The sequence below is a fragment of the Lagenorhynchus albirostris genome, chromosome 3, assembly GCF_949774975.1.
Source record: "Lagenorhynchus albirostris chromosome 3, mLagAlb1.1, whole genome shotgun sequence".
Classification (NCBI taxonomy): Eukaryota; Metazoa; Chordata; class Mammalia; order Artiodactyla; family Delphinidae; genus Lagenorhynchus; species Lagenorhynchus albirostris.
Genome location: NC_083097.1, coordinates 156,372,427 through 156,392,977, shown reverse-complemented (window position 1 = coordinate 156,392,977; position 20,551 = coordinate 156,372,427). Strand labels below are relative to the sequence as shown.

General features: G+C 49.2%; 1 protein-coding gene across 2 annotated transcripts; it reads right to left on the bottom strand.

Annotated features, from left to right (window-relative positions):
* Nucleotides 1–1,650: 1,650 nt before the first annotated feature.
* SH3BP5L (SH3 binding domain protein 5 like) lies at nucleotides 1,651–13,920 on the bottom strand. Of its 2 annotated transcripts, none has more exons than XM_060144506.1 (7): nucleotides 13,823–13,920; nucleotides 12,763–13,377; nucleotides 7,671–7,733; nucleotides 7,373–7,501; nucleotides 5,721–5,882; nucleotides 4,087–4,260; nucleotides 1,651–3,520 (listed from the first exon to the last, which is right to left on the bottom strand). In XM_060144506.1, exons 2-7 carry the CDS (start codon nucleotides 12,943–12,945, stop codon nucleotides 3,074–3,076), a joined length of 1,158 nt encoding a protein of 385 aa, XP_060000489.1. In that variant the 5' UTR covers nucleotides 12,946–13,377; nucleotides 13,823–13,920; the 3' UTR covers nucleotides 1,651–3,073. The 2 variants fall into 2 exon arrangements, with proteins under 2 accessions (XP_060000489.1, XP_060000490.1); XM_060144507.1 differs by having other exon boundaries at nucleotides 13,833–13,914.
* Between the last annotated feature and the right edge of the window lie 6,631 nt (nucleotides 13,921–20,551).

Sequence of the window (20,551 nt, the reverse complement as noted above, 5' to 3'; positions counted from 1 at the left end):
ACTAGCCAAGGAAAAGATCAAAATTCAAAATGTGAAGTACGGTTTCTACTGAATGTGTACTGCTTTCTCATCATTGTAAAGTCAAAACATCAAGTCAAACTATCATAGGTCAGGGACAACCTATAATCTGGTAGAGATTTGGATCGGCGCAGGGAGAAGGGAGATGCAAAAGCGTTTTCTGAGCATCTATTAGGTGCTGGGCGTGAGCTGGGTGCCAGGGAGACTGAGGCCCAGCTGCTCACTTGAGGGGGACATAGCTCAAAAGAAGTCATTACCACTAGGACATATGACATGGGGAGAAGAGACTCCACATCCCCCATAACTTGACCATCTCTTGCTTACTTTAAAATTCCTTGACCATCCTGTTATTTCTCGGCTCCCCTTCCCAGTAAAACTTCCTAAGAGCTGACTACACACACTCCCTCTACTTTCTCACCTCTAGCTCCTGTGAGGGGCTTCACTCAAGGGCTGAAGTGTTTAGACTCTAGAGTCCAACTGCCTCCATTACCTCCTACAAGGCTAAGGGCAGAATGGGCACCCCTACTATGCCTGTATTCTTACCCGGAAAAAAGCAACTGTGGTGCTACCTACCCCATAATATTGTTATGGGTACTAAATGGATCGATGCATATGCCTGGCATGTGAGATACACTGGGTGAGTGCAATCCACTATTGTTACGATAGGGCTAGGGGGCACATTTGCCATGGTTAGCCATTAGCGCCAACCCTCATGTTCTCTCTCCACTATTGCCTTTTCTGGTAGGTGATTCTGCATGGAGAAATTGGGTGGGCACAGCCTGCCCTTCTTTTCTAGGGTTCCTTTGCACCAGGAGCCTTACAGGTTCCACACTGCCACAGACTGGGTAGGGAAGTATGACCCTGGGGAATCATCTCAGAAAGCCCACTTGCCCAAGGACACAGACCACACATACAGTCACAGCAGCTTTTCCAGTGATAAAGGAAGTATTTTGGCGTCGAGAGCCTTCACTCTCCACTTCCTCAGCTCCTGAAGTTCTCATCTCTTCCCCAACCTGATTCCACCAGATGTTTCACAGGCAGTGGGTCCAAATGTATTCAAACCCCTCCTGACCCACCAACAGGTCAAGCCCTGACTTGGGAGTCACCTTTTATCTATGTTAAATTTTAATTTCAGATAGATGACAAACAACTTAGTATCTAAGTATGTCCTTAACACTGCAGGGGCCAAAAACATCGTTTTTCTGAAATTCAAGTTTAGCTGGGCATCCTGTATATTTGCTAAATCCCACAACGCTACTTGTCCCTCCCCTTTCTTCATGCTCACCAGGATTGGCACCATCATCTTGTCTGCACCACCAGTGGCTGACAACACCCACTCCACCCTGCAGAGCCCTCCTTGGCGGGTAAGCTGGAAGGGTAGGGGGTTGCAGGGCACCACCGACTTGGTGCGCGTTCACCCCAGCCCTGTGGCCATAAGCCTTCCCTCCTCTCATTGCCTGGGTTTGATCCATCTCAACCTTCACCTCCCAAGAGACCTCTGACTACCCCATCAAAAGAGCATCCCGCTTCACCCTGTTCCTTCCCACTCTCCATCCTCACCCCTTTCTCCTCTTCCCTCCCTGAAAGGGACAATAAACATTACTGTTACATAAACTATTTTATTTAAATAAAATCAGGGGCAGACCCTTTTCCCCCATACACACAGGCACATGCATGCACGCACGCACGCCCACGTCCTCCCCCTTCTTCCCTCCCCCCATGGCCACCTCAAACCTGGCAGTTCTCATCATGACCAAACTGCCTCAACCCTGGGACAGGGAGACACCTTCTATTCGAAGGCCTGCTCCTCCCCCAGTCAACGGCAGCAGCACACAGGCCTAGGCACAAGTTCTCCTGTCCAGAGTCCAGCTCTCAGCCCTCCTGGGGTGGGACAGGAGGATTGGTGCTCCCAAGGCACCTAGATCCAGTGTGGCTTCCCTACCTTTCCCCCGCCCCATGCAGCACAGGAGTACCACCAGACACCTGAAGCAGCTCCCTATGGAGGGCGGGTTCCCTCACCCCAGGCCAAACCTTCCCCATATCAGTGGAGGCTCTGCAGCCAAACCTGAGCACCCCCCAAGGGATCATGGACTAGGTACTGTTTGGTTTGGGGAAGAGCGAGGGAGAGCAATTGAGCACCAAGTTCCCCAACTCTACCCTGCAGGAGGATGCTGAGATTTGGTTCAGCATCCTCTACCCAGAAAAAGTAAATTAACCTAACCCCACAGCAGAAATGGCAAGGCCTTCAGCCATCAGGACCTCACTACATCTCCATCCCCCAACATGGACTCACTAGCACCTTGGCAATGTTAAGGACCCAGCCAAGCTGGGGAAACACCACACACACGGGAGTCTGTTTGGAGTTGGTGGTGCCCCCTTTATCAATGATGAGATTGGGTTTCACCTTCCCTGACACCAGTATCCCTCAAGTCCTGCTTTGAGGCACACATAGCAAAGTGGCTTAGGTCATGAGGAGGGAGCACTAAAGGGATGGGTGGTGTCTTCCAGAGTCACACAGTCCCACAGTGCATCTTACATGTTACACACAGGCAGGCTGGGACAGAGGACTGGGGCGCTGGGCTGCTAGGAGGGCTCGGCAGCATCCCTGCCACTCGGGACCACTCGGGAGATGGGTAGGTGGGAGGGGCACCCGTCCATTCACTCAAGCTTGGGGGGGCCAAGATGCCAGGACCCAGGTCCAGCACCCACCTTCTCTGATGGTGTCCCTGTGCCTTCTAGACAAATTTCCCTGAGGGGAAAAACCAGACAGATGGAAGAAGTCAAAAAGAGGGCAGCAACCAGTATCAGACTGTGAGGGGCCAGCAGGCGGAAGGGAGATGTGAGAGCCAAAGACAAGCCTTCTGAAAGGGTAAGGCAAAGAGAGCTGCCACCTGTCGCGGGCAGGGCAGGGTGAGGAAGACAGGACAGACTCAAGACACAGCCAACCTGACCTCTCTGGGGGAAGCGAGGGCCCGAGGAGAGGGAGCTAGGAGCCTGCAGGGCCCTCCATGGGCCAGTGGTGGTTAAGACTGCACCAGCCACCCTGAGCACAGGGCTACAGGCTGATACTGCGCTGGTGGCGGCCGTTACGACCCCCACTCCGGGGACCCAGCTCCTGGCCATCCAGACTGGCGTGGTCCGAGAGGCCCCGCAGGTGCTCCACGGAGTCGCACTTCTGCAGGTCTGAAGCCACAGTGCGCAGGCTCAGCAGGCTCAGCGTGTCCGTGTCGGGGGCAGGGCCAGGCCCCAGGCTGACACCCTCCTCCAGCCCCCCGCCCTCGGCCCCCTCGATGATCCCGCTGTCCCCATCCTCGCCACCATCAGGCCCGGCCTCGGCCCCCACTGGGGAAGAGCGCAGCTGGCCCGCGGGGTGAGGGAGCTGGCCCCGGCGCCGCGCATGAATCTGCTCGCTGATCTGCTCCAGGTTGCGCAGGGCGACTGAGTAGCGGGTCTTGGCCTGGGCTACCTGCTGCTCCAGCTCTGTCACCTTGGCCTTGTGCTCCTGCAGAGGGAGGGTCAGAGTCAGGTGACCCTCTGGGCAACTATCCGAAGCCCCTGGAGCTGCCAAGTCCTGTCAGGCCCACTCAGAATTCTGCACTGGGGTCTCCCGTCCCAGGCCCTCGGCTCTGCTCACCACCAACCACTAATCTGCAGTGCTCCACCCAGCCTCTCTCCACTCCTCCTCCTCCTGGGGTCCTCCTTCCCCAGCAACCTTCCCTGCTCCTGCCTGACCTTCCGGGGCCTTCCTCCCAGGTCTTCATTCCCACCCGCTCTTCCCCTTCTCCCCATTGTTCCCTTTCCCTATCTGGCCGATTCCTTTGCCCCATTCTCCCCGGTCTCCCCCAATTCTCACCTTTTGTCCTTCACCTCCCTTCTCTGCCAGCACTCACTCCCTAACCCCACCTCCCACTCCTGCGGGGTCATTCTGAGCGCACCTGTTCCTCCGCACTGGCCTGGTGGATGGCCCAGAAAAGCAGACTGGTGTCCCCTCTACCTGCCCTCCCTTTCTATGCCTGCCCCCTCCCCCATCCTCCGTCCACTCCCCCTCCCCCTCTCCCACTCAGCTACCTCCAGGATCTGGCTGAACTGGGCCTTGAGCTCGAAGTAGGGGCGGCTCTTGCCAATGGCCCGCCGGAGGGTCTTCTGCAGGGCCTGAACCCGAGCCTCAGCCTGCTGGCACAGCCGCGTCACCCGCTGGTGTTCCCGCTCACCACGAAGCCGCTCCTCCTCGGCCTCATTCACCTGGCCCAGGTGGGATGGAGGGCACACATCACTGAACTCGGTCCCACCCTCCTGCCCCTATAGCCTGCTCAGGCTGCCACTCCAAATGTTACCCTGGGGGAGATCCCCCACTGCAGAGCCTGGAGAGAGCACTGAGCTCCCAAGACACAAAAGAGAACAGTGAGTCCTTGTACCTGCCTACTGTTACCTGTACCAACCGCCTCTCAGGTTCGTTGCTACCAAGAGGTGCCGGGGCCCTCTGGACCACTTGTGAGCGTGTAGGGAATGTCCACCTGTGAGCACATCTGCCACAGCCATGGTCCTCAGAGAGCCCTCAGTGCTGGGGGCTAGGGCTGGGGGAAGGGAGGAGCCTCACTGTGGGGAGCCACAGCTCTGCATTGAGTTCTCCAGGTTTCTGTGCCTGAGCAGGTAGCAGGCAAGGGCTCCAGCCACCTCATCTACCAGGACCAAGGGGCTGACCCCGCCTACACACAGTTTCAACAACCCCTCCCTCGGTATCATGCTCTCCTCTGTGTGAGTTCCAGAGTGGAAGTGGAGCTCCTGCTCTGCGTGAGGCCATGGGCCTGGACTAAGGAGCACACAAAGAACCTCAAGACATGACTACTCCTCAGGAGCTGACACGTACTGCTACAGACTAAATGTTTCTACCCCTCCAAAATTCTTATGTTGAAATCCTAACCCTGAAGGTGGGCCCTCTGAGAGATGATTAGGTCAAGAGGTGGGAGCTCTCACAAATGGAATTAGTTTCCTTATAAAAGAGGCCTTGGAGAGCTCCCTAGCCCCTTCGGCCATGTGAGAACACAGTGAAAAGACAGCTGGCCATCTGGGAACCAGGAAGCAGGCCCGCTGCAGACACCAAATCTGCCTATGCCTTGATCTTGAACTTCCTAGCCTCCAGAACTGTGAAAAATAAACATCTGTTGTTTAAACCACCCAGTCTGTTATTTTATTGTAACAGCCCTAATAGACTAAGACACTTGCCCTTTACAAGGTGAAGGTGGCAGACTAGAGCTGATGCCAGGGATCCTCCCACTCCCTGGTAGCCATAGAGTAGCTTGAAAATAATACACAGATCGTACTTCAAAAACCAAGGTACACTGGCAGAGCTCAAAAGCAAGAAAGGGAGAACATTCAGCTAATAGAAGCAAGGGGTCACAGCTAAACATAACAAAAGAGTGTTGAATCCAGAGCAATCAGCAGGAATGAACTATTTGGGTTAGTCCCACATCTGGAGGCAAAGGTTCAAGAAGAACCCAGAAAGACATTCTAAGTCAGAAGGAAGTGTATATGGGATACACTGGAGGCCAAACAGGCAGAGAGCAAGGACCAGATTTTGCCTGAAACAGAATCAAAACGGAGGGAAGTCTGGAGTGCAGGAGAGAAAGGATTAAGGAAGGTGACAGGATGCAGGGAAAGGAAAGGAACTGGCAGGAGGGACCTACTGGCACTACCTGGCTCACCTTGCAGGTGGCGTGGTTGAGCATCTCCTGCCACGTGGGGTCCAGCCGGTTCTTGTCAGCCATGACGCCCTGCTCAGCCACAAACACCATCTCCCGGGCAGCGTTGTGCATGCTCACAGCCCGCTCATACCGCAGTGCTGCCTTCTGTGTCTCCTGCTGGGCCTGGAGGGAAAGGACCATCAGGATAGGGAGCCTCAAAGGACCCCTGGCTGCCCATGGAGACCCGCCCTGGGCAAGGACAAGAGAAGGAGGAAGGCCCACTGCAATGTTGGCTTCACTTCCCAAACTGCTCTAAGAATAAATGCTGAGGAAGTAAAATTCTATGAAGAATATGTTGCAAGGATATAGCTCAGAGAAGAAATATATGTAGAAAAAGAAGGATACTGCCAGTGGAGGGTGAGTGTGTAAATCCAGCGCTCTCGAAGGCTGCTGGCCTTTTGCCCTAGGGAGAACAAAGAAAGATCCACTACCTTTAGTTGGAAGGTGGTTAGTTGATGGTTGAGACCATCAACTCCAGTCCAGCAGGTAAACTGAATGAAATAACCAGACAAGTGCTTGGAGATATCATCACAACCATATTTACCAAACAAAAAACTGGAAACAAACCTAAGTTTTCAGTTACAGAGAACTGGTTAAACGAATAACAGTACATCTAATATAAAGAAATATTAAGAAGCCCTTAAAAATAATGGCAAGTATGGGTATTTCTTGACATGGAAACATGTCCTAATATAATAAAGGAATAAAAATTGTACATATGTGATCCCATATTGGCAGGATATATACAAAAAAAAATTAAAGGAATTATTTGTGCTATATTAATCACGTTTTTTATTTTCTATGTTTTATGATGCTTTGATATCTTGGAGGCCTTGCTGGCTCTCCTAGGGCTGGCTAATTCCTACAGACACACTCCTAGGAATGTGAGCACACTTTTCATATGCAAACCAACCAATCCAAAGCCCATCTATCACACAGCAAGCCAGTATTTCCTCTGCCCTAAATCACTGAAGGGCCAGGACCAGAAAACTAGAGACCACCCTATAGCCCAGAACCTGCCTCAATTATTCAAACTAGCCAATCTTAAATTGGCTCAAAGTTGCCTACCCTGCCCTACCCATTCCTTCCCATAAAAACCACAATAAAGGCTCTACAATAAAAGCTCTAAGCCAAGCTTTCCCCTCACATTTTCTGCCTCCTCACCCACTCAGGTACTTCCCCATGTAGCCCTGCATGATGTGGCAGGTCCTTTTCTCTTAGGAACTGTTAAGTCATAAATTCTTCTTTGAAGGCAGCTGTCTCTGTGTCTGTCACCTTACCATACTTGACTAAACAAATCCCAGGTACAAAAATCATGAAACATGCACATGGTTGGATTTGGGGAAATATCGGTTTTCTTCTCCTACCTTGTTTTATAGTTACAGGTTACAATTACAGCCTTCCAATAGTGAGCCCACATTATTTGCGCAAAGAAAAATTTAAAAAGAAGGAAATGGGTAATGGGGTGGAGGAGCAAACAAAGAAAAGAGAGACATGAACCAAGGGGAACAGAAGAGGAAAAGAATGGTGATCTATCTCACACCCCATACAGAGATAGAAGAGTACAGGGCCAGGCTCTGCATGCGGCCCCTACCTCAGAATGTGGGTCATACCTCCTTAGCCAGCCGCCGAGCCTCATAGTAGGGCCGGGCCTTCTCGATGCAGCTCCCCAAGTGGGAGCCCTGCGTGTTGAGCTTCCTTGCTGACTCCTGCAGGATCCTCCGGTAGGTGGTCCTGGCTTCCTGGCAAAAGGATAGGGACATGGGCAGAGGGAGGCATGCGTGTGGGTCCCAGCCCCTCTTGTTTTCCATACATGCCTCTTCCCCTGCCACTGTACTGAAAGAGGAGGGAAAATGATGAAAACACCTTTGGTACCAGCCCAGGAGTGTGTGGAAAAGGAGCAACACTCACATCCAGCTGCAGCTCCACCTGGTTGATCTCCTCACTGGCCTGGTTCAGATGCTCCAGCTCCTCCTGCCAGAGAGGAGCAGAAAGTTAGAGCAGTGGAAGTAAGCAGCCTCACATGAACCAGGCAGGGCAGGAGCACAGTACACAGAGGGAAAGCCCAGCCAACCAGGGAAGTGAAGAAATGCAGCAGGAGGTCATTGTCAAATGCCTCCTGTCAGAGACAGAATAATATATAGCCTCCTGTAATCCTCACAATTCCACCTCTAAACCCCCATTTTAAAGATGAGAAAATTGAGGTTCAGAGTATGGAAAACTCCTATGCACACAGCAAAGTGGCAACAAGCCTGTGCTCTCTCCATCAGACTGCACCACCTCCTCCTCGTACTCCAGCCAGGAGTCTCCTTCAGAGCTAACGGTCTCTGTCCCAGAGAGAACAAACCCGCTGGGCCATTCACTCAGCATACTTTTACTACACACTTATCACAGTTCAGCACCATGAGACCTGAGGATTCAGAACACAAAGAGGTGGCAGCTCCGGCCCAATAAGTAAGCAACAGGCCCTCAGTGGCGTGAGGAGCCACGTGAGGGGTGGGCATGGTAGGGGCTGGGAATCAAAAGGAGAGCAGGTGCCCAGGGAAGGCAGATTATTGGGTGAGAAGCCAGAGGGGCTGTGGCACAGGGACAGGATACTAGGGCTTCTCCCAATGGCAGGGGGAACCCCTCAGAGACTAATGCCACCTGGTGGTCTAGGAAGGCAGAGATGGGCAATGTAGGGAAAGCTTGGAGGGGCCAGGGAGACAAAAGTGGAGGCTGTCTGTAGTTCTCCAGGTGGGAGAGGAGAGGGCAGACCCCAGGGAAATATAGGATGCAAAATCATTAGGGCTTCGTGGACAATTAAGGTCAAGATTAGAGAAGAATGCATGGTTCAAGAGGCCTCTAGGCCTGCTTGGGCAGTGGTGACAGGACCCCAGGTAGATCCTGTTGGAGGGAGGGAGAGAGAGAGAGGCTCAGGAAGAAGTCACCAGACACGCTGGCTTGAACGCCTCACTGGTCCCAGGGCTGGCAAAAGAAGCAAGCCACCCAGGCCTTTCAGTGGCAGAGACCAGGGAGGGTGCTGGCCTTGAGTATCCTCCCCTCCCCTTGGTCAAGTTCCTGGGGTCCAGTGAGCCAATGACACTCCTGAGGAGGAGCAATACCCAGAGAGATGCCTGATGCTCGGCTACAGGATCCTCCTCCAGGAGCCCTGCAGCCCCTGGACAGGCCAGCAGTAGCCAGCATGGTGTCTGCTTACTGCCCATGGCCCAGACACAACCTGCACTTGGTAGTGAGTGACACTGCCATCACTGCTCTCACACCTCATTTGGCCCTTCCAACAACCCAGTGTGTGATCCCCCTTTAGTCCATTTCTATACCCCATCTCCAGCCCTAAAAAACTTGAGTCAGCAAGTAAGAATCTAAGAAACCAAGTTGTGTGCTCTAATTACAGTATAAGGTAGAACACAAAGAAAGAAACATATAACAAATCCAGGCATGTGAAAGGCTCTGGCTATTGGCCCACAGAAGCAGGCATGTCTTTCGATACAGAAACTCATATCCACGAATCACCTCCAGCAATTTAAAAAAAGGCCTCCTGTTGACTCTGAGGTCTGCCCCGCGGAGTCACAAAGCTCTTTCTAGCAGGACAAAGAGACTGGGGAGCAGAGCAGGCTGGAGGGCAAGGTGGGCAAGGGGGTGGGGGATGGGGGCAGCCCGGCTGAGGCAGACCCAGGGCAAAGCAGAGCAGGAAGCCAACAAGCAGCCAGGGCTCTGTTTTGGGCCGTTGGCAACACATTCCATTTGGCCTGCTCCACCAGGGGACTCCTGGCACCCGGCTGAAATGGAATTCAAGGAGGATGAAGTCTGAGTCAGCGTACATCATCCATCAGTGAGCCTGCAGCCAGCAGGGAGGGCGGCCTCCTCAGAGCACACCGGGCGCATTCCAACGATGCCAGGCCACTGAGTCAAAGGCACGGGCGCTTGGGCTACAGATGTTCCTGCCCAACTTGTGCAAGCCATTAAAACACTCAAGCCCAAAATGGAGTATAATCTCATAAACTGTGAATCACTATGTTGTACACCTGGAACTTACATAAGATTATAAATCAACTATATCTCAATTAAAAAGAAAAACACTCAAGCCCACAGTCATCGGCAGGGCCAGGGTGATACCTGACCCAAAGACTCAGAAATAAGGTAAAAATGACTGCCCAGAGAAAGCTAAACCGACACGTCAGACGACGCAGAGATTGCAGAGTCACTCTGAGGAGAAGCAGGTGAGTGAACACATCTACTTACCTGAGGAAAGAATGTGCCATCATAAAGGGGGCTGAGAAAAGTCATAGGAGAGGAGACCCAGGCCCATCCTAGTACAACCCTCCTTTATTCCTTCCTGCCACTGGGACTCTGTCTCTCTCAGAAAGCTGAGGACCAGGCTGGAGGCCTCAGAGAAGTATGCTGAGGTCAAGACACAGAGACACATCCAGTGGACTTCCCTGGGGGGCAGCACACTCCACGCAGGCCTAGAGCTGGCCTCTACCTGGCTTCCCTCCAACTTCCAGAAGGATCCCACCAGACAAGGAGGCACAAGCTGCCTGCCTGCCAAGACTCTCCACCCCCTACATCAGAAAGAGCCTTGCCCTAAGGGACCATTTCTGGTAGTTGAGAAAATACCTGAATAGGGTCTCCACCTTTGGGATATCCTTGGATCAGTGGACTCTCACAGGCCACAATTAGAAGCACTTCTCACCCCACCCAGAAGGAGAATTCACATATCTGGGCACAGCTCAGGAATGGGTGCTTTTAAAGTTCCCTGGTAGGCTCTGATGGACTGAATGCACTGATCCATTCAAAGTGCTGAAATATAGTATCAGGATAACATGATCTTGTACACTGTCAACACTAAAAAGAAACTCAAAAGACACATACCCCAATGTCTTTCTCATCCAGAAGAGCCCAAACCCAGAAGGTCTGAATGCCACCGGCCTCCTCCATGAAAGGTACCCCTCACACCAAGCTGCCTCTCCCACATGGCAAGAAGATGCTGAATGCCTGCTGAGGTCAGAGCACTGGCCCAGCTTCATCAGCGAGGGAGGCCTCTACAACATGACCTTGCCTCCCTACGTAGCCCACAACATTCCACAATGTGCCCTCCAGTTTAGCAAGAGAGACTAAGGTCCGCCTGCCCCTCTTGCTCCAGTAACACTGCAAGCTCACTGAAGGCGAGGTGAATCTTACTGCTCCTCAGTAGTCTCCAACCCTCACAGAGCTCATACAACAGAACCGTCTGTGATGATGGAAATGTTCTACATCTGCAACTGCCAACAGCACCTGGGGAACTGCATTTTTAATTTTTATTTATTCCTAGTTGATTTAAGTATCCACAAGCAACTAGTGGCTACTTTACTGGACAGCACAACATGAAAGCTGCCTTTTCATACTACCACCTTTGCCTGTGTAGGCAATGGAAAAATACACAGGAGCGACTGAGCAAAGAAACTGCAGTGGATTCTCCTCTGGAAGGGGGCAAGGAATGTTGCAGAGGGGTGTATGAAGGACGACAACCAGGCCCTCCTCCCTGACAAACAGACAGAGGTCTCTTTCTCAAAGCACAGCCTATGAACTTTCATCAAAGACAGGCAAAAAAAAAAAAAGACAGGCAAAAGAGTTTGTGAAAGAAAAGAATCATAGCACTATGTCAGAGTAGAGCAGAAATGAGTTGAGCAAATCGGCTAGACCAACCCTTCACTTTACAGATGAAGAAACTGAGGCTTGGAAAGGTTACATAACTTACATGAAAATCACAAATCATCCGGCCAGAGGCTGCTTGAATCTCAGCCCAATGCTTTTTTCACAACTTGTTTCCTCAGTGGACAACAAATCTATAAAGAACTAGCAGGAGAAATTGAGCTGTTCTCAATACAGTGCCCATGAAACACAGCAGAAATAAATTACTAACTCATGTCAGTAAACAAATGGCTCATTACTGCTCCACTATAAGCACAGACACGGTTTCTCCACACACATCCTGGGAAACCCCACCAAGAGAGAGCAGGAAGATGCTAGGATGAGCTTTGAAATCTCCGTGACTCACTGAAGTAATCTAATAAAGGTCTGTTGACAGAGAAGCCCAGGAATGAGAGCCCCGGGATGCTCTTGCTCACCTACAGAGGTGTGAGTCACCTCCACATCAGAATCCTGGAGATGCTACCATACCAAATGGCAGACTCAGGCCCCAAACACACAGGAGCACCCTGGCCCTCACCTGTCCAAACAGCTTCTCCAGGAAGCCCTTCCCTGCCACTGCCCAGAAACACTGAGATCCAGCCTCATTTGGCCATGCATCTACTACACATGGCGCCTGTCCTCCTCCCCCACTGCTCTGAGGTCTCCTTCACAAAGTTCTGCCCTTCTACCAAGTAGCCTGTAAATGCTCCAAGGCAACAAATCAGCTCTTCCATTCATTTGACTGACCCAGCATCCTCAAAGCCAGAAATCTGTATTATTAAGGACTGACCACAATTGATACAACGTTCTGAACACATCAGATTTCCTTACAGGCCTAAGCCTGATGCCACCTTTATAAGACATGAAAGGTCTCACCTCTCACAAATATGAATGTCCCTGGGAGGCACTGATGAGAAAGCAGGAGAGAGGAAAAGATTCAAAACTGCCTCCCGATCTCAAAGCCATCTTCTCTCACATCCCACTCATGCTACATCTCTGAGCCAACAGCCCCTTTGCTTATTTGGAAAAGAAACAACATTTCTACTCTCTACTGACCTAAAGTGTGCTTCCTGCATCTATTGCCAATTTGTCACTTCACTTCATCAGTGAAGCCTTCAGCAACACACCCCAGGCACTCAGGCCGGGTCTTTCTCTGTACTCACACTCTTTTCACGCTTGTCACACTATACTGCAATGATTTGTTGACAAACTTGTTTTCCTTTCCTGCCCGTGCACTGGGAAAAGAGTAAGTCTAACCCCTCATTTATCTGACAGCTCTTCAGAAAAGCTGGAATCTAATCTCCCTATCTCTCCCCCAGCTCAGTCTTCTGACCTGTATTCTAGGATCCAGTTCTTCTTCTTCTCTTGGGGACAATTTGGCTTCACTGCTGTTGCTTCCACCTCCTCCAGGCTCCTCTGCAACTGGGCTCCGTGGGACTTCATCCTCTACAACCTCAGGCCGAAGCTCCCCCTGTGGGGTCTCCCGTCCCCCTGGAACCTGCCTGAGTTCAGCCATGCTGATGGGGAGAGGGCACAGCCCTATACAAAAAAGAGGACTGACATGCTGGGACCAGGGCCCCAGCTTGGGGCTTCCTGGGCTCTGGGTGGCAAGAAGAAGGGTTTCTCTTCTCAAAGGGTGGAAAAAAAGGGCACAGGAAGAACCTCACACTGGGTTAGAGGCCGAGATTCAAGTTGCCGGTGGGGTCCCAAGAGCTATAGCCTTGTATGTGCAAAAGTCCTTCCCTCCCCGTCACGGGGAGTCCACCAGAAGAGACCCGGAGCAACAGCTCCGAGGCAGGAGGCAAAGGGGGCCTGGATCCTGGGCCGAGGCCTGCGAGGAGGAGCACCATTCGGGAGGGCGGAGGCAGGCGCCTCCAGGCTGTGGTGGCAACTGGAGAGAAGGCTGGGCCTGAGCAGAGGCTGCTGGATGAGAGTCTCTGGGGAGTTGCTGGGGAAACAAAGGCCAAGTACATGGTCAGCATTCGAACGTCGGCCACCAGCCCCTTCCAACCCCTCAGCCTCCGAAGAACCCGGCTCCCTTCCTCCCACACCCCCACATTCCGACCAACCCCCTCAACTTCTTTCCCGCGTTCCAGGCTCTCGGCCCCAGCCCCTCCCCCACCAGCGCCTTCCAGACTTCCCTCCGCACTCTCATTCTCTCCACCGTCTCCTCCAACCCTCCCCGCTTCTGTTCTGGCCGCCCCATTCCACCCCCACCCAGCACTGCAAATCACCTTGTAACCCCCAGCCCCACCCCACCTCCTCTTCTCTCTCTAACCCTGTGGACAATCCGAGCCTCCCATCTCCAACCCCGCTCTTCCTAAATCCCAAGGACCCTAGCCCCAGACCTCCTACGCAGCCGGGCGCAAAGGCGCCCCTCTTCTCGGCATTACCTCAGTTTACCTTCCCTTGCGCGGACCTTCTCCACTGCGAACAATCTTCCCCCGCCCTCCCGCAACAAGCCTGTCCAACCAAGTACAACAAGGCCGCGAGGAAACGGAAATACATCATCCTGTAGCAACGCCCTCTTGCCCTCTCGCCCCTCCCCCTCACGCTCGCCCGCTAACCAGGCCACATCTGGATATCCCCAGCACTCATCCCCGCCCAGCCTTCAGTTTCCGTACGAAATGGTGCCTCACGGCGCTGACGCTCACCTTACGTTGCCTCCGGCCCATCCTCCACCACTGATAAATGACATTGAAATATGAGAGGGTTGTGCTGAGAAAAACTAGGGTGGGTAATGGAAGTCGAGAATCCCTGGTGAATAAGGAAGTGCTAGAAATAAAACGGAGATTGGACAATCGTCTCAAAGAGATTGCTGCCATCTTACTTTACGGCGCTGGGTTCTGGTTACACCCAAAGTCACTTCCGGCCTTGCCCCGGAAGTCGGAAGTGGGCTTGTGGGCCTGTGAGATTCCGGACGTATCAGTCATCGTCGTTCAAGGCAGGCGCGAGCGGACTTTGCTGCTGGGACGAGGGGTAGTTTTCCAGGAATGACTGTCCTCACTCAAGTGAAGTCAGCGGTGCCCTTAGTTCGTAACGGGGTCTAAACGGCAGCTCTGATAGGTAAATCTCTCCTGCCGGCGTCCCCCCCATGGCCCCAGCGCTGCACTTCGCCAGCCCCTTCCCGAGCCAGGCCCTGTCCCACTGAACGTCATTGCAGTGGGGTCACTGATTACCCCATGAACACTGTTTAGAAGTTTCGTTAGTCTGAACTCAGTGCTCTCGTGCACGCTGCTCAAAAGCCCGCGAGGAGGAGGAGTTTGTTTACATGGCTTTGTGTATCAATGAAAGGACCTGACCTAAAGTCATCACTTCTGAGTGTCGCCAGGAGAGGCCTAAGGGGAAGGCTTCAGGATGGATGTTTTATTTTTGCAAAAGACCTAACTTCCTCTGAGGTGAACAAGGCAAATGGACTGAATTTTTCCTTCTTCCCTTTGGAACTCCTCCCTACATCCCCTTGCCACATGAATAACCACATCAGGGAAAAAAAACAAATTTTTTAAAGAAGTAGAGCCAAATATATTTTTTAATATATTATGATTTAAAAGATGTTTAATATATTATGATTTAAAAGATGATTTTCAACAAAATTGGAAATTTTATTTTTTAAATTCCAGAAGTGATTTTTCTCCAGTGAATCAGCGAGACCCTAACAGTTCTAAGTAGACAGATCTGATGGATAATGATGCCTCAGACATATCACATTCCTTTTTGTTATTAAGGTGCCGTACAAAAACCATGAAAATTCCATACAGAAATCAGAAACTACTTATTTGTTATCTACCAGTCTCATTAACTTTGCAAAACTGGAGTTTCACTGTAATGGTTCTATTTAACCTACCATCTTCTGTGTACCCTAACCTGAATTTTCTAAACCTTTCCTGTTCAGCACTACTACAATATCTATTATCCTTATATTTTGTCCCACAGCGTCTTTTGCCTGTGCATTCATTCCTTAGCAGGCATGAGCTTCAAGTTGTCACATATCTGTTGCATTTGGTGGGAAAACATCTTAAATACATGTAATGCCCAGACTGCTCCTAGATCACATCCTGAGGTTCAGTAGCCTCCCTGATGTCTCCACTGGCCTCCCCCAGGGTTAACGCTCACTCACCAAGAGCAAAAGTGATCTCATCATGTATAGACTGTAATATCCCCAGCGGTTTTTCTGCTGAGTTTGGATAATGTTTCAGGTAGCAAGAGGTTAGCTTCTGAGTCACCCTTGTCCTGGGTTTCCTCTTACTTCTCTGACCTGTTGGTTAATTCCTTCATACAGTGTGTTTACTGAGTGTCTGCTACATGCCAGGAACTAGCAGCATGTAACTTATAGTCTGTGGTGCTCATTTTATAAATTGGCAATATTCAAACTAATCACAACTCAGAAATACGTTTTACCTTGCAACCTAGTATACATATATGTATGTAAATATATTCATAACAGAAGTTTCAGGAAAAGATCTTTACTCAATATGCAAACCGTATTAATATTTGCTATACTATTATTTTTAATGCTGGTGGAGACCTATTCTGTTGATTTCATGAGCCACTCACAGTTTGAAAACCCTGCCCTAAATGTCAGTGCTTCCCAGGCCCTGATGCTAGCCTCTTACCTCATGCAGCCTAACTTCTCTGAAAGCCCTCTACCAAGTGCATGGCTCTGACTCCTACCCATGGCTACTGCTCCTTCCTTGGACCTCTGTCTCTACCCAGAATCCCCACAGATCACATTCTGAGATCCAGAAGCTTCTCAGACCACTGGCCAGTCCATGGCTGCCTCTCACTCATTGTGTACAAATCTGATTTCATCCCCTTTTCCCAAATCCTGCTGCTGCTTCTATATTTACTTTGTTGGTGAATGGTTCTAATCATCAACCTATTTACTCCAAGGAGAAACCTAGAAGACATCCTAAATGAATCCCCCTGTCTTCACTCTGCATCACATTAAGTATCTCAGAGAGATCCCTCCTCTCCATTTCATTGCCATTGCTTCAGCTTAGACCTTCCTCACCTCCCCTGTAGATAATATACCTCAAGAATCTTCTAAATTAGCTCTGTAGAATAGAACTTTGAGCAATGATGCTAATTTCTGTAACCACACTGTTCAATATGGTAGCCACTAGCCATGTGAGGGCTGCTTGAGAGCTTAAAATGTGGCTAGTGCAACTGAGGAACTAAAATTTTAAGTTAAGATAGCCATACATGGCTGGTGACTAATATATTGGACAGCACAATATCAATGTTCTCCCCACCACAAGTGTACCGCCTTCCAGTCCCTGACACAAACAACCAACCAACCCCTGTTGACGAATGAATGAAATATAAAAATATGAAAGCCATATAAAGATGTTAGTAACATCACCAATTACTAGGTAGCATCACAACTCATCTCTTTTATTAGTAACTTAATTTCTTCATACAAAAACTCTGTTATCTTCATGTTTAAAAGCTACCTTTATTAGTTTGTTTTTTTCTACCAGTAGAAACTACCTTTTATGGGTTTTTTCCTACTATCAGTCAAATATTTAATAAATACCACCATCAGTTGCTCATTAAACGTATTAGTTGACTAGTGTATAGTGATAGAAAGCAGATCAGTAGTTGCCTAGGGGAGTGGTAGGGGGGATTACAAAGTAGCACACAGAAACTTGTGGGTAATGGATGTATTTTCTATCTTGATTGTTAGGAAGATTTGATTTGTGTATACGTTTGTCAGAAGTTTTCAAACTTTACATTTCAATATCTGAAATTTTGTATGTCAATTATACCTCAGTAAAGCTGTTTTTTAAAAAATCTGATTGAATACTTGCTGCTTCCAGAAATAGAGTCTACCAATAAAGGTTGATAAAAGGGACAGCCTTTACTCAAATGCCAGAATTATTTCTACCCTTGTTAAATCTACTGGGTTTTCCAGAAGTAAATTATTTTCCCTGACTTCTTCATGTCATTTGACAATAAAAAAAGCAAACACTTATGCAGTGCTTATCTTGTACAGGCACTGTTCTGAGCAGTTTATATCTATTCATTTGATCCTCATGACAACAAACTGAGGTATATTGTACCTCCATTTTACAATTAAGGAACTCGAGGTTAAATAACTTGATCCAGTTTAGTGGAGAGTTGGAGAGAACAGACTGGAAAGGCAGGTTGGAACAGGTGAAAAAGGGACTTAATATCGTATCAGGAGAGTAAACTTCATTTAGTGGTTAATAAAAACCTGTGACAGTTTTTGAGCAGGAGTACGACACAGCCAGAGCTTATTTTAGGGAAATTCATATGGCAGTTCATAGCTGTATTCGCCGATGCCTGGAACACTACCTGGCATATAGTAGGCCCTCCATAAATGTCTTGAATATTTATGGAACCATGTTGGGAGTTACTTATTGATGTAGATTTGTGGAGAAAGACAACCATTGGGATCCCATATTTTCAAGTTGTCAAATATGCCCATAACTTTATTCTTGACCTTCTAACTTTCTCTCACTACACTCATTATTACTGTTCCAATTATCATTCCCCTCTATAATGACTCCCATAAGAAACAAAAATACACCTTCCTGTATTTTCTCTTCATGGTTTGAGTTCTCCCCTCCATAGCTACACAAAAGAAAGTTCTGTAATCGAGCCCTCTTTCACATGTGTGTCAAACCTTGTGTACAGTCATCATGTACAAATTTCTCTTTTCCGGGTTAAATATTCTCAGCTCATTCAGTTATGTGATGTATCTATCACCATCCTAGTCACTCCTCTGGGACTGGCCAATGTCACTTAAATGCATGACATCAATACCGAACAGTGAGTCCAGAAATATCCTAATTAGTCCATTTATCTGGCTTGAAAAGCTTTGGAATTATCCTCAACCAGTCATCCTCTACACCAGGGGTCCCCAAACCCCGGGCCACGGACCAGTACTGGTCCGTGCCTTTTAGGAACTGGGCCAAATGGCAGGAGGTGAGTGGCAGGCAAGCAAGCAAAGCTTCATCTGTATTTACAGCCGCTCCCCATCGCTTGCATTACCACCTGAGCTCCGCCTTCTGTCAGATCAGCGGTAGCATTAGATTTTTATAGGACCGCGAACCCTACTGTGAACTGCGCATGTGAGGGATGTAAGTTGCGTGCTCCTTATGAGAATCTAATGCCTGATGATCTGAGGTGGAGCTGAGGGAGTGATGCTAGCGCTGGGGGATGGCTGCAAATACAGATTATCATTAACAGAGAGGTTTGACTGCACAGAGACCATAATAAGTCAATTGCTTGCAGACTCATATCAAAACCCTATCAGTGAGTGGCAAGTGACAATTAAGCTGCATCTGGTGGCAGGCTTTATAGTGGCAAGTGAGTTGATGTACTTCAATTGTACAGCTGCATCTGCTGGCAGACTTTAAGTCAGAACAGGACACATTTTAGTCCGCGCATGGCCCGCCCATTATTTTATTTACCACTTCCATCCGCGCCTCTTTCCCACACTGTACACTTGTCTCAGTCATGTTTTGGTAAGCCCACAAGCTAACCCTAGCCAAAATGAGTAAAAAACAAATGTCGCTGGAGAGCTTCTTTGAAAAGGGGGAAAGACCCAATGATGGGACAGCAGAAGACTCTAAGACGCCAACAAAAAGAAAGCTGCATTTAAAAGAAAGTACCAGGAGTCCTACTTAAATTATGGGTTCATTGCAACAGGTGATTCACATTCTCCAAGCCCGCTTTGTATACATATGTGGCGACTGGCTATGCAGCGAAGCCATGAAACCTTCAAAACTGCTTTGCCAAATGAAGACCAAGCACCCTGCATTAAAAGACAAGCCTTTGGGGTTTTTCAAGAGAAAAAAATGTGAACACGAAGAACAGAAGCAATTATTGAAGGCCACCACTTCATCAAATGTGTCTACACTGAGAGCATCATTCTTAGTGGCTAACTGCATTGCTAAAGCTGAGAAGTCTTTTACTATCGGTGAAGAGTTGATCCTGCCTGCTGCTAAGGACATTTGTTGTGAACTTTTAGGAGACCCTACAGTTCGAAAGGTGGCACGTGTTCCTCTTTTGGCTAACACCATAACTAGAGGAATTGATGAAATAGCAGAGGATATTGAGGCACAACTGTTAGGGGCAATGAGTCACCGTGGTACCCAATCCAGGTTGACGAGTCTACCGATGTTGACAACTAGGCAATAATGCTTGTTTATGTGCAATATATTTTTCAGGAGGATGTGCATCAGGATATGTTATGTGCACTTTTGTTGCTAACCAACACCACAGCTGCAGAACTATTCAAGTCTTTGAATGATTACATATCAGGAAAACTGAATCGGTCATTTTGTGTTGGTATATGCACGGATGGAGCAGCTGCCATGACTGGATGGCTTTCTGGTTTCACTACCTGGGTCAAAGAGTTCGCTTCTGAATGTGAGTCTATGCACTGTGTCATCCATAGAAAAATGCTGGCTAGCTGAAAAATGTCACCTGGACTTAACAACGTTTTTCAGGATGTGATTAAAATCATCAACCACATTAAAGTACATGCCCTTAACTCACGTCTCTTCATGTAGCTCTGTGAGGAGATGGACGCAGAGCACACACGTCTTCTCTTATACACAGAAGTGATGGCTTCTAAAGGTAGATCACTGGCCAGAGTTTTTGAGTTATGAGAGCTGCTCCAGAGATTTTTAGAAAAACAGTGACCACTGGCAGCACATTTCAGTGACACAGAATGGGTTGCAAAACTTGCTTACTTGTGTGACATATTCAACCTGCTCAGTGAACTCAGTCTGTCACTTCAGGGGAGAATGACAACTGTGTTCAAGTCAGCAGATAAAGTGGCTGCATTCAAAGCCAAACTGGAATTAAGGGGGCAATGAGTGAACATTGGGATTTTTGCCATTTAAACATCAGCAGAGATTTTTGAAAGAGACTGAGCCAGGGCCTTCTTTCTCCCAGCTGGTGCATGATCACCTATCTCAGCTTTCAAAAGAGTTTGTGCATTACTTCCCAACCACAAAAGATCCCCGAACTGGGAAGGAATGGATCCTCGACCCATTTGTGAATAAGCCAGGTGAATCAACTTCATGCTAGAAGAGGATAAACTGCTTGAGATCGCAAATGACAGTGCCCTTAAAAGTATGTTTGAG